Genomic DNA, 13,661 nt, shown 5'->3' with positions numbered 1-13,661 from the left:
ATTTCTTGTCCTCGTTTTCTTCAGTCCACAATTGACCCGCTGTCCTTTGTGGTCTAATTGGTAAACAGACCATACAAATGTTGTAACAAAATAAATTAATCTTAACAGTCAAAACACTCGCTTCGCTCATGGCTTCTATTAAGTTTATTTTTATGCTTTTTAAGATTGTAGAGGAAATCGACTACAGTTTTAAAAATCCCATTTCTTGATGGTGATTTGGTACTGAATTATGTATGGACGTTGATGGTGCGGTGTATTCAGGGAGAATAAAAGACGTTAGGTGATAGAAAAAATACATGCTGTTAGGGAGTTTTTTCATAGCTGAATATTTTGTTGATCATGTGTACATTTAGATTTACCATGAGATCATAAAATAAAATGAAATATGAAAACTCTGTATGCAAACAAGATTGATGGTCTTAACGTTTTTGGTCCTTAAACTGAAGAGCGATAAACGTTTCCAATCATCAGGACGAGTCCAAAATGAGTTTAACAAGATGAAAAGTGAAATAGGAAACATTAGTGGCAAGCTGGACGCTTTGACGGCATCACGACAAGGAACAAAGGAAGGTAAGTTCCCAAATTAACAAACAGACATCAAATAAAACAGTCAACTCAAGACTTTGTAAATGGTGTTTTTTAAGGTTTATTCCAGAAGCAGTAGTAGCGTTTTATTTATTTGTGTTTCATTTAAGGAAAAATATCGAAGGTAACTAAACAAACATGACAGTTGCCTTGGTAGAACAGCCAACTAAATTCCTGACAAATATTTGTGTGGTAATTTGCAAACCGTTGCAAGCGTAGTTCCTAATAGAAGTTAAAGATTAAACCACAGAACGTTTTATAAATCACTTTGTAGTTTTAGATTTAACTAAAAGTGATGCAAATTTTTGATCCCCAGACAACATCAGAGACAAGCTCCAGCAGATTAAAAGTGAAATGTTAACCATGAATGAAAGGTTGGAAAAGTTGAGCATGTCAAGAGAAGAAAGCGAGGAAAAAGGTCAGTACTACCTTGCTTTAACACCGTCAAAAATTGTGCATTATTTTTGACCGAGGAAGATGGCTTATTAAGTAAAACCGACTTCTTATACTGCACTAAATTAAATATATATTTTAAATGTATTGAGCTGCCAGTAGGAGGCAATACTGTCGATACACCAAATCCCCTTGAATTTTCATCATTTAAAGGAAATTTTGAAGGTTTCCCACGGGTCAAAGTAAGTTCTTGACCCCGGTGGGATTTGAACCCACGACCTACAGATAAGATCTAGATGACCTAGATCTACCGATTAAATACCACCGGAGTCAAGAATTGTCTTTGCCCCGTGGGAACCCTCGCAAATTTCTTTTAAAAGGGCGAAAATCCAAACCAGGGGATTTGGTGTATCGGCTGTATTGCCAACTGCCGGCACTTAAACACATTTAAAACAAAGAAGTATTTAATTTCCTAATTACGCGGTCTTATCAATATCTATTCCTGTACTGCGGGCGTCTATTTGTTAAAAAAGGTGTACAGGTTGCCACGACGAAAGTGCCGTTAGTTTCTGATCTTGAATAAAAAAAGCATGTGAATATGGCGAGATGCACATTGGCCGTATTTACCTGGGAAGACGTATACGTAGATCTAGCATTACAGCAACACAGTGACCTTGGCCAGGGATCAAACCAGGACTGCCTGATCCGGAGTCCGATGAACTGTAGCTCAACATTAGGCCAGTGTGCCTCCCAATATCATTAACTTATTCACATACGTATGAAATCAATCAAAATTCAGCTGTAAGCTGTTAGGATAATCACTGTGCGAAAGGATGTGTGAATAAATTAAAAGTGGCAACACTTCTGGTTTCTTGCTGTAATTGCGTCGAGATACAATCAATAAGACGGCAAGCTCGAGGTTTAAATCTAATTGATTGTTGGAAAGAGGCGAAGCCCCGCGTCAACTATACAGTGTCGATAGAAACCGAGAGCGAGGCGTCTAATTGTTTAAACATAACCCAGAGAACGATCTATTCAACAAAAACTTTAGTGAAAGTGGTTTTTGAATAGTGTTGGTTTGTGTTTTCAGCAATTTTACTTGCCCGCGCTCGGAGGTCAGACGTACTGAAACCAAATAGAAGAGACGCAGTCAAAATACAATCATGATTTAAGGGCATTAATGTTGAGCCACAAGCTCCTTCATTTAAAAATTGTATTAATTATATAAAAATGTATTTCTAGATCCTTTTGATCCATCTGAGCTTATTGAGGGAATTCGCCAACTCTACAAATCCCGTGAAGGGTGGCTGTCACCATTTCCTTGGTGCGAGGAGTTTCACTTTCATCTAAATGATATTTTTACCAGACTGAAAATGATCAACAGGAAGAAAACAAGAGGAACAGCAACCGACGAAATCGTCAACATGTCTGCTATCTTCAAACCGCATGAAGAATGTTCGCAGCCAAGAACAGTGATAATTGAGGGGAAGCCTGGTATGGGAAAAACGACTTACTGCAAAAAGCTCGTTTATGACTGGGCTACAGGAAAGCAAGAAGCAGAGAGTTGCTTTCCAAGATTTGAAACCGTGTTGTTGTTAAAATGTCGTGATATCAAGTCTGACCTTTGGGAGGCCATTGATGACCAACTTCTACCCCTAGACATTGAAAAAGGCTTTAGAAAAAAATTCTTCAACTTTATTCGCCACAATCAGTCAAACGTTTTGCTGGTGCTCGATGGATTGGATGAGCTACCCTCGAGTAAACTGCCAATGTATTCAGAAATAATTCAAGGACGAGTGCTTCCAAAGTGCCACTTAATTGTTACAGCACGGCACGAGGCTGGAATGAAGGTAAGAAAATACTGTGACAACCTATTGGAGATCGAAGGATTTACCGAAGAAGATGTAAAAGAGTTCATCTGCAAGTACTTCAAAAGCATGGAGTCGTTGGCTGAAAAGCTCTTGCTCAAGCTGAAGAACGATAAAATCCTAAGAGAAATGGCGGCAAATCCTCTAAACACGGCACTTCTTTGCCTTCTGTGTGACGAATTTCAAGGCATTTTTCCAGAAAGTAGAACTGAACTGTACCTAGAAATAACAGAGTGTGTTCTGAGAAGATACAGAAAAAAGAAAGGATTATCAGAAACCAGCGAGAAACTAACTGAAGTATACAAAACCCAATTAAAACACCTTGGCTGGATAGCGTTGAATGGTTTACATGAAGAAAACTTAGATTTCGAAGAAAGCGAGTTTGCAGATCATAAAAGTGAATTACCTGGATTCGGATTTTTGTCAATGCAGCCCGGTGGTAGCAAACTAAGACCGTGTCGACGTTACGCGTTTCTACACAAGAGTTTCCAAGAATTCTTCGCTGGCTTTTATCTTAGTTGCCAGCTTCTTAATGAAGAAATTACTCCCGACCACTTAGTTTCCGACATCAGATATTTCAATGAGCTAAAACACGTGCTTTCGTTTTCTTGCGGCATTGTATCAACGCAATGTAAAGAAGCAGCAGTGGCTCTTATGGCGAGTATAACAACACAAGTGAACAATCATGGCAAATATAGTGTGGATGTTGCACTGGCTTGCATAACGGAATGTAAAAGAGCAAACAGTGATGTTGTTGTGACACTAGCACAAGTTTTTGGTTCGTGTCTTAAACTTCAAGATATTGCTACCAGCCTTGGATGGGCTCATGCTGCTCCCCTTGCTGAAGCAATTAAAGTCAACACCACACTGAAAAAGTTAATTTTGCTTGGCAACATTGGTGATGCTGGTGCTGCTTCACTTGCTGATGCAATTAAAGTCAGCACAACACTAACGTCGTTGTATTTGGATAGCAATAACATTACTGATACTGGCGCTGCTTCACTTGCTGATGCAATTAAAGTCAACACAACACTGGCGTCGTTGTCTTTGAAAAGCACTAACATTGCTGATGCTGGCGCTGCTTCACTTGCTGATGCAATTAAAGTCAACACAGCACTGACGATGTTGTCTTTGAGTAGCAATAACATTGCTGATGCTGGCGCTGCTTCACTTGCTGATGCAATTAAAGTCAACACAACACTGACGATGTTGTCTTTGAGTAGCAATAACATTGCTGATGCTGGCGCTGCGTCACTTGCTGAGGCAATGAAAGTCAACACAACACTGGCGTTGTTGTCTTTGAGTAGCAATAACATTGCTGATGCTGGCGCTGCTTCACTTGCTGATGCAATTAAAGTCAACACAACACTGACGAGGTTGTCTTTGAGTAGCAATAACATTGCTGATGCTGGCGCTGCTTCACTTGCTGAGGCAATTAAAGTCAACACAACACTATGGTCGTTGGAGTTGAATAGCAATAACATTGCTGATGCATAGCTGGCGCTGCTTCACTTGCTGATGCAATTAAAGTCAACACAACACTGACGATGTTGTCTTTGAGTAGCAATTACATTGCTGATGCTGGCGCTGCTTCACTTGCTGATGCAATTAAAGTCAACACAACACTGGCGTTGTTGTATTTGAATAGCAATAACATTGCTGATGCTGGCGCTGCTTCACTTGCTGAGGCAATTAAAGTCACCACAACACTATGGTTGTTGGAGTTGAATAGCAATAACATTGCTGATGCTAGCGCTGCTTCACTTGCTGATGCAATTAAAGTCAACACAACACTGACGTCGTTGTATTTGGATAGCAATAACATTGCTGATGCTGGCGCTGCTTCACTTGCTGAGGCAGTTAAAGTCAACACAACACTGACGGTGTTGTCTTTGAATAGCAATAACATTGCTGATGCTGGCGCTGCTTCACTTGCTGAGGCAATTAAAGTCAACACAAAACTGATGGTGTTGTCTTTGAGTAGCAATAAAATTGCTGACGCTGGCGCTGCTTCCCTTGCTGAGGCAAGGAAAGTCAACACAACGCTGAGACTGTATTTAGAGTAATAAAGCGTAGTTTAATTTATTGTTAAGGTCAATAGTTATTATTACATTGAATTAAAAGCCGTATTTTTATTCAGTTTTAAACTGCAACCAAAAACGAATAATGTACCTAGTGAAAATTGGTTATGAAGTAAATCCTGTAAATTTCTCGGTGTTTTTTTTTTACAACAGACTGGTTTTGTCATACATTCTACGTCGACAACATTTTTATCTAAACAACGTTTTTGTAATTTTTAATATCTTTTACATGTATTTTTAAATTTTAAGTTGTACGCGGCCCCACAAGCTTAGTAGCTTTAACCTTTCACCGTGTACAAATAAAGTTATTATATGTTCAGGGCGTTGCCTTTGTCGGGACACGGTGTTCTAATATCTTCTATGCACTACTCGAATTCTACTTTGAATCTTCAAAGGGATTCATAATTAAAACCTATTTTTTCATTTAGTGTACTTATTTCTTTATTTCATTGTGGTAACATTTTTTACGATATTGTAACATTGCTGAGTTAGTGTAAAAGTAGCTTTTAACGTTTTTTTTAATGTTGTAACAAAATCAAAAGTCGCTAGAATAGCCTTTGGCATATTTACAACGTATATATATAGCATTTGAGATGTTCTCATATTAATGAGTGATAAAGTAGAATCGCTTGTAAATTTTGTTTGGATCTTGTTACATTCGTTCATGCTTGTACTTGATTTTAACCTAAGGAATAAACTTTAGTTGGGTTAGTCCCGAGAGGTGATTGTTGTCTCTGTTGTCTGTTCCAAGCGCTCCCCTCTTTTGCAGAACTGGTAAGAGTGAATATTGTCAATGTACATTTCTTCGGCTAGTTCAATTGCATAAAGATCAGTTCTAAATTGTATAAGGAGTTTTGGATTTACATGGAGGGAGCGACATCCCAAAGTACATTGTAGGTTCGATTTTTTGTTAGCAATTCAAAGCGGCTGGTAGCTTCACCCTATCACCCCATACACTCTAGTCATTCCATGACTTCATCAAGCTCAAATTCGGTAAATGGGGAGGGGGGAAGTTCTGGAAATTCAAAACATCCTTTTGTCCGATGCGCGTCATATAAGCCAAATCAAAACAACTATTCGGAGTCTAGACGAGTACAAAGTCGATAACTTGGTCGACCTTGCACTTCATTTTTAGATGATAAGAAGTCTCAGAACAAAACAAAACTTCAAAATGCAGAAAAAGAACAAGCTTAAGCAAGAATAGAAAGGGAAATTGTAAGTTCAGTTCACTATCATGAGTGGCATACAAGCTACAACTCGGAGAACAACTTTGAAAGGAGCTACCGTATTTCAGAATATTTTTAGTGATTTTTCTAATTTACAACAAACATTTTTATGTTTTTTGTACAAAATTAACACCTCGAAGAGCAACTTTGAAATAGCTTCCGTACGTCAGAATATTTTTAACGATTTTGCTGATTTACAACAAACCCTTATATTACGTAAGTCCCTTATTCAACGCCTTGTTTTCCAATTCACTTGACAACGGCAACCAAGCAATATTGTGAGTTTTTTACACGGAAATTTTAAATTCTTCTTCGTACTTTTAATAATTTTGCGATAGGTTATCCCGATAGTATTTCGTTGACCGCGTGCAAGATCCAAAAATTCCGCCCGCTACCAGAACCAATCCGGTGGCTCATTGCAGGATTCGCGACGTACCGCCCGTACGCGCTCTGAGTGTTCAAAGGGCTATATTTTTACTGTTTCAGTTAAACAAAAAAGCTTAATATGACTGTTAAGGTATCAGCCACCCTTCAGGACCGTCCGCGCCCGGATCGCTCCAGCGCTTTTGTTTTTAATACAAACCCCTGCAAACTACACATTTTCTGAAAGCTTAATAGTTCCAGATTATGAATTATTCCTTTAAAAATGACGAAAACTTAAAACAAACGCAAAATTGAGACGTTTTTGCGAAAGTATATGTCTGTGTAAATCAAGCTCCGGGCCCGCCGAAGTTAAGCGGAAGAAAACGAAAAACATCGTGTTTGCCTCTCAACACCTTTCTCTAAAAAACCGTGTCTCAGATTTTTGACAAGTGCGTTTGTTCTTTTGTAATGCGCAGATGAAGTTAGGGGAGACGAATCATCGCCACTTCCTGTGGAAAAATATAAATTATTCGAAAACGAGAAAAGAAAACAAAAATAGCAGACACGGTTTCGGAGAAAAACTATCTGGCAATAAGCTGGCCAAATTTCAGCCAAATCGGTTCAGGGGCTGCCGACTTGGAGTTAAAAACGTACGTTCAACTTGTTGAAATTTTCTTTCCGAGAAAAAAGCGAAATATATTTTTTGCGGAGTCTTACCCATAATGGGATTATAACGCCTGGAACGTCAAGGTTGATGCTTACCAGAAAGGGTCATCCTTCTCTAACAATAGATGCTTGACAGGTTACATTCAGCAGGCAAAACATTTACGCGGAACATGGCGATATATTTTTATCTTCTGACCGGATACAAATCGAGGTTTATACAGTTTATAGAAAATTCAAAATTTTCGCTCCACATACGGAGCCGCATTTATGTTATATAATTTGACATGCTTCGAGTTTGGTGGTGCTGATTCATCGAAAGCGCGACAAAGCCGGTAACAAACGGCGATTGCAGCTGAAAGTGAAGGTGAAGCCTCGAAATAACGTTCGGTCAACACAAAAGAAAACAGGCTTGCCGAAATGAGACTAGTAGTTCTAGCTGGGTAAGAATAAATTTGATTTAAGGCTTACATATTTTCACACAACAAATATCGTCGATTGTAAACCCTAAATGTTCCCGGCGATATCAATCAATGAAAACCAATCATTGATTACAATCAATATAATCAATAGAAATCAATAATAATCCATTGATTATTATTGATTGGTTCTACCAATCAATAAAAATCGATACTCACTCACCAAATGGTCTTAATTGTTATTGATTTTTATTGATTTTCATAGATAATCAATAACTGATTATGCAACTTTATGGTGCATAGTAGCATGGACGTGCGTCATAAATCACGGGCATATTTACGCCTCCAGGATGAATTAATTGCACACGTTTTTCCTTGCATTCCCACCGGGACTGAAGAAAGTAGAAATTAACAGTAAATAACATGTTCTTGTTTCAAAAAAATCAAATGCTTTAGTTCGCTTTTTAAAATGATAAACTGCAGTAAAAATGCTACACTTGAAACATTTGATTTGTCACAGGAAATAAAGTTTACTGAATGGTTTGTTAGTTCATACAGTGCATTTTATTGCAAATAAATAACAAATTTCATAATCAATAAAAATCAATGATAATCAATAAAAATCAATACTCACTCAACTTTTAGGCATTGATTTTTATTGATTTCCAATACCAATCAATTAATTGTTATTGATTATTATTGATTATTATTGATTTTATTGATTATTGATTTTCATTGATTGATATCGCCGGGCTAAATGTTTCACAAGGCAGGCTGTATCCACCGTCACTGTCGTTTTATTTCAATATTTATGCGTGTCTGTTTCCATTGAACAGTAGCGCGTCTTCTATTCTATTCAGTGTGACCACTTTCTAGATCTTCAACCGGTTCTTCAACATGAATTTACGATCGGCTTTCATTTGCTGGCGCGGAAACCGACTGCCCGCATTCGGCGCTTACCGCTTGTTCTTGCAAATATGTTCTTGCGTGAACAATGGATCTGGGATTTCGTGACGCGTTGACAGGACATCTCAACGGGCAATTAACATAATTAACCTTGCAAAAACTTTATCGCGCAATAACTTCGCGCAGAAATAAGATTTTTTTGTGAACTTTTTTGTAAAAGAACGCCCTTGAAGAGCTTTATCTTAACATCACAAAATCTCAAATTTAGAAAAACTGCACCTTTTAACGGTGGCTGATACCTTAAGGCCTGGCTAAACTAGGAAACATTGTTGCGGAAACATTGCTGCGGAGGCAAATGTTTCCAGTTTAGCCAAGCGGGAAGCATATGTAGCGGAAACAATTTTTTTCCGGAAGCAAACACTGTTTCTGCTTCAGTTCAAAAACATTTTTAATGAAGATGAAGTATTCAACATGACACGAGCATGGGACAAAGAAAAACTGAGCTACGAGAGACTCGTTGTGAGCTGGGCCATTTTACTAGGTTGATAGGTGACACGCGTCCCGCATACTGCTAGGATCAGTAATGTCGAATTCATCAAGTTTGTAGTAAATAATAAAGATGGTAAATTTTTAAGCTCGGTAATAAAAAATGAAGATGAAGTATTCAACATGACACGCGAACCACTTGAAGTAACAGTAGGGGTCTTGTCAAAGGGCAAGTAACACAATTCTGGTTGAGCTTTGTGATCTGGCATTGGCCTTGGAACTCTTTCTAAGCCTCGAGCTGAACAGGAAAATTTAGCACAAGAAACCCCCAGAGGGTTTTGTTTGTGTTCTGGCAGTCACCTTTTATATATTCCAAGTAAAGCGCTCCCATCTGTACTTGTTCTTCCATAAACGTATTTATTTTCTTAAAGTATGCAGATCCTGCTACGTCTTTCTTCTTTGAATATGGTGCTGAAACAAACTGGCGTAGTTGTTCTGTGTTGAAGAAAAACGTTGCATTCTTGTGTGGGGTCAGAAATGATTGCATGTAATTTCCAGCTGGACCTGGCTCGTTATTGATTCTTTCAGCCACATTCTGGGCAACGGTCCACGCATTTTGTTCCATCGCCAGCTCATCGCGTTTCTTGATAACATCAAGTGAGAGTGCTGCAATTTCATCTTGTGTCAGTCCATCAAGTGCGTCATGGAACTTCCATTGCATGGCCCCACCATCAACCAGTGCTTCACCAATACATGCATTCGATCTCTCTGCCTCGTTCTGGCCACTGTCAACTCTTGCTTTGTGAATTCTATTCACACGATCAGAATTGAGGATTCTAGCCATCTCGGCATCCCTATTTGTAACTTCTACATTGTTGCTTCCCACACCAGGCCCTGCATCTGTATTCTTAAGGATGTCAGTCTTGACTGGTGGCAACTTCAGCTCGTTGATGCATTCTAGGACCTACTTCCCACAACTGTTCTCCGGCGACTGTGATGTCGGTAAAATCTTGCTCCAAATGGTTTATTATTGAAACTACTGCATCCTTCTCTAACTATAGTTTGATCTGTGTCATTCACAAGATGTAGTTTCCCATCAATGATTTCTTGGTGTCCGGTCATAACACGAAACGAAACGATACTGAAGTCATGCTGTGGAAGTTTTCTCTGCTGTGGAAGTTTCCTCTGCTTGCAGTTGCAAACACGACTGCCTTTAATGCGTTTCTAGCGAATTCTCTGTATCCATGGACTTAATTACAGACCCTAGAGAGGAGCTTGTTAGCTGATAACGGATGGCAATACTGTCAGAGCAGTTACCTTTTTGCGCAAGACAATTTCAGCATCCGAAGAATGCCAAAACGCTCTTGAAGCTGCAGAAGACATGCTGAACATTAGGATGGCTCGGAGAAGAAAACTTATTGATGAGCGAATAAATCAAATTGACGTAAAGGTAGCAAGGCTTGGAGAACTACTCCCTGATTCAAGGAAGAAAGATTCGAAGTCATTTATCAAGCTACATTACTGCCAATTTAAGTGTTAGATTTTGTTTGTATACATATCTGCAGCTAATAAAATTGAAGCATAATTGTTCATAACCCACCCCCAATATATTGCATGATGTTTCTTGACCCACCCCTGTTTACATGCACACAAATGTTGGCCCACCCCCTCCTGTACCTCATGACCAGTCCCTTAGCTTGCAAGGACAGACGTAGGGAAACTCCAATAACGGACCAAGAGTTTCATAACCTTCAGAGCCTATCCCGGCCTCAGTAGAAACTCTTCACAGGTTTGCTTCTGCCCCTTGGTGGGATGGTAGTCCATCTCAAATTAAGTATTTTCTCCTCTCCCAGAATATTGCCAGGTTACGCTTAGCCTGAATTTCAGACATCCCTCTGTGGTCGCCTACAGAAATTCAGACTAGGTTACGCTAAGAAGACCTAATAAGTCAAATACCAATAAAAATACCTATTTTTACTTCTTACTTTACTTCCTGTTACATCCTTATTCAATTTCAGAACAAAGGGTCACAAAGAAAAACAGATTCTTTTGAAAGGGTTATGCATAAAGTTAGTATGTTACCTCTTCAAAATTCTACTCAGGGACTTTTCAAGATCCTCACACAATACTACCGATCTGAAAAAACGGTTACATGATCAAGAGAAGTGTTTTCAGTTAATTGGCTGCAAGGATAAATTTGGTAAACCTAGGGTAAGCCTTTATATATCGAAACAGTGGCACGTAGCGATTTTTTTTTTGAGCGGAACGGGACGGCTGTACACAGGCTAAGTGGCACATAACCTGCGATCAGGCGTTATTTTTCTCGCGGCGGAAGGGTCAACGAAAATATGAACGCCTCATACAATTACTTGTCGGGTCGTCTGTAAAAAGTCCAGAATCTGGACTTTTTTTCTGATTGGTCAGGAAACAAAAGGCAACATGAAACTCTATCCTGATTGGCTAATTGAAATCAAGAATAACTTCCGGGGCGCGATCCATTCAACCAAAAATTCCGGTTTGTATTTCCGAAATTTTCGTGTTTCGAAAGGAACGGTATTTTCCACTTGACTGAACCTGTTACGTGGATGCCTCGTTCCAATCCTTGTTCAAGCGTACGACCAGATTGACTTGTAGCAAAAGGGTGATCCGTATGGTCAGAATTCGCCTCCAAATTTTCGTCAGGAATCGGGAAAGGCTCCTCTAAAATTAAGATAAACATTGTACAACAATAAACAACAACGGCACGAAAATATTGAACACATGCTCGGAAATGCGAATTGAGGCTAATTGAATGTACCGCTTCACAAGGGTGACCCTATTCGGCGGAATGGAGGAATAGTGGAATGACGGAACGGCACGGCGGAATGGCGGAATATCCTAAAACGCGGAATGACGGAATATCCTAAAACGCGGAATGACGGAATATCCTAAAACGCGGAATGACAGAAAATTCTAAAACGCGGAATTGTGAAACATTAAAAAAAGAAGCATCAACAGCAACAAAAACAAACAAACAAAAGGAAAATTATAATTGCCAACTTTCTCAGACGGTGATAATAAGGCTAAGAATGTCGCTAAGAATGATTCAGGTACTTTAACTTGTGGATATTCGTTGCCGTGACAGAAAAGCCAACGTGTTTACAACGGCTGCTAGCAGTAGAAAACCAGTAAACAGTAAATATACCCTATAAACGAAGGGTTCTTTAGATATCTTCTTAATCCTTCGAAGGATACTCGAGTGATCGAGGGAGGATTTCGTTATTTTACAGAGTTCTCGTCCCGCTCGAGACAATGAAACGTATAAAGCTGAAGTACGCTAACGAAGCCGTTAGAAAGAAAACGAAAGGGCCTGAAATTAAATGAGTTTGTACTGACATATTAATAAAAAGGAAATCCACAACAAGGCCAGGGGTTTCCAGATGGTCACCCATCCAAGTACTAACCCCGCCCAACAGGGCTTAACTTTGGCGATCGGATGAGAACCGGTGCTTTCCATGTGGTATCAGAAAGAGCGCGTAAATCAGCTTATAACAGTCTTAGTCCAGTTAAATCATCGTTCAAAAGATCCATTATAACCAGGTATTTCTGTTCTTTATTTGCATGACTCTTGTCAGTCTTTGCTTCGTCTGGGACTGATACCACAAGGAAAGCACTGGTTCTTGTCTGATCGCCAAAGTTAAGCCCTGTTGGGCGGGGTTAGTACTTGGATGGGTGACCATCTGGAAACCCCTTGTTGTGGGTTTCGTTTTTTTTTTTAATTTCTCAGTCAGAACTTCGTCGCTTCCAACGCTGAGTTCGTTTTGGCGCGAAAACCAACACCACGTGCCACCTTTGTCACGCCACTAAAGTGTCACACCGGAAGTTACATGGGTGGCGGACTTTCGTCACCGAACGCTCAAGTGTTTTGTAGCTATTTTGTACTACTTTGCCGAGGCAATTGTTGAGGCCTTAAGTTGGAAAATCGCTTGGTATTTCTACACCGACATCTCAGCAGGTTCAAATGGAAATTTTGATGGAAAAACGGGAAGCATTTTTGACTGCCGGGTATGTAGTCTTTGAAAAATCGTGCCCGTGAGTCACATAAAGTTCGTACAATTTGTGCAAAACCAAACTGACATTGTAAAAACTCGCTTGGTATTTCCGACCGAAAATTGAAATACTGAAATACTCTCGGGAGCTAGGTTTCAATGATCATTTTTGTGGATATTGAATGTATTGATTATTCATGAATTTTTGACTGCCGGGTATCTAGTCTTTTGAACAACCGTGCCCGTGAGTCGAGGATTTTATAGTACGCCGAAGCCAAGAGAATTCGTCCACAACAAAAGCAAAACATTATTTAGAATCGCTTCGCATTTCTCAGCAAATATCGAATACTCTCGCAGGGTTTCAACTTCAGTTTTTGTAGAAATTATTCTATAAGAGTTGACACCGGAGTCAGAGTACGAATTTTTTCTAAGTGTCGAAGAATCAAGATTTTGTAGTATGCCCAAGCTCGAAAATTTCCTCAAACACAAAGCCAAAACTATAATTGAAATCGCTTGGCATTTCTAAGCAAAGATCTATAGTTTTGAGGAGGATTGGATTGGTTTTTCCGTGGAAATTCTAGAATAATTTCAGACTGCCGGGTATGTAGTATTTTGAAAACACTTCCCGGCTGCCGGGTATCTA

The 13,661-nt window shown here is 39.4% G+C and overlaps 2 protein-coding genes and 2 pseudogenes across 2 annotated transcripts in view; 3 read left to right on the top strand and 1 right to left on the bottom strand.

Moving 5' to 3' along the window:
• Positions 1–13,661, top strand: part of LOC144662524 (uncharacterized) — a 167,832-nt gene that overhangs the window by 8,055 nt on the left and 146,116 nt on the right. The window lies entirely within an intron of this gene.
• LOC144662637 (uncharacterized) lies at positions 4,281–5,246 on the top strand. The gene has a single exon (XM_078523499.1). It carries the CDS (start codon positions 4,394–4,396, stop codon positions 4,910–4,912), a length of 519 nt encoding a protein of 172 aa, XP_078379625.1. The 5' UTR covers positions 4,281–4,393; the 3' UTR covers positions 4,913–5,246.
• LOC144664541 (5S ribosomal RNA) lies at positions 12,396–12,493 on the bottom strand (annotated as a pseudogene).
• On the top strand, positions 12,620–12,734 carry LOC144664546 (5S ribosomal RNA; annotated as a pseudogene).

Source organism: Oculina patagonica, chromosome 8 (assembly GCF_052425735.1).
Source record: "Oculina patagonica isolate OP01 chromosome 8, crgOcupat, whole genome shotgun sequence".
In the NCBI taxonomy this organism is placed as follows: domain Eukaryota; kingdom Metazoa; phylum Cnidaria; class Anthozoa; order Scleractinia; family Oculinidae; genus Oculina; species Oculina patagonica.
Note: the sequence above shows the minus strand (reverse complement) of the source record. Positions and strands in the feature narration are given on the sequence as shown.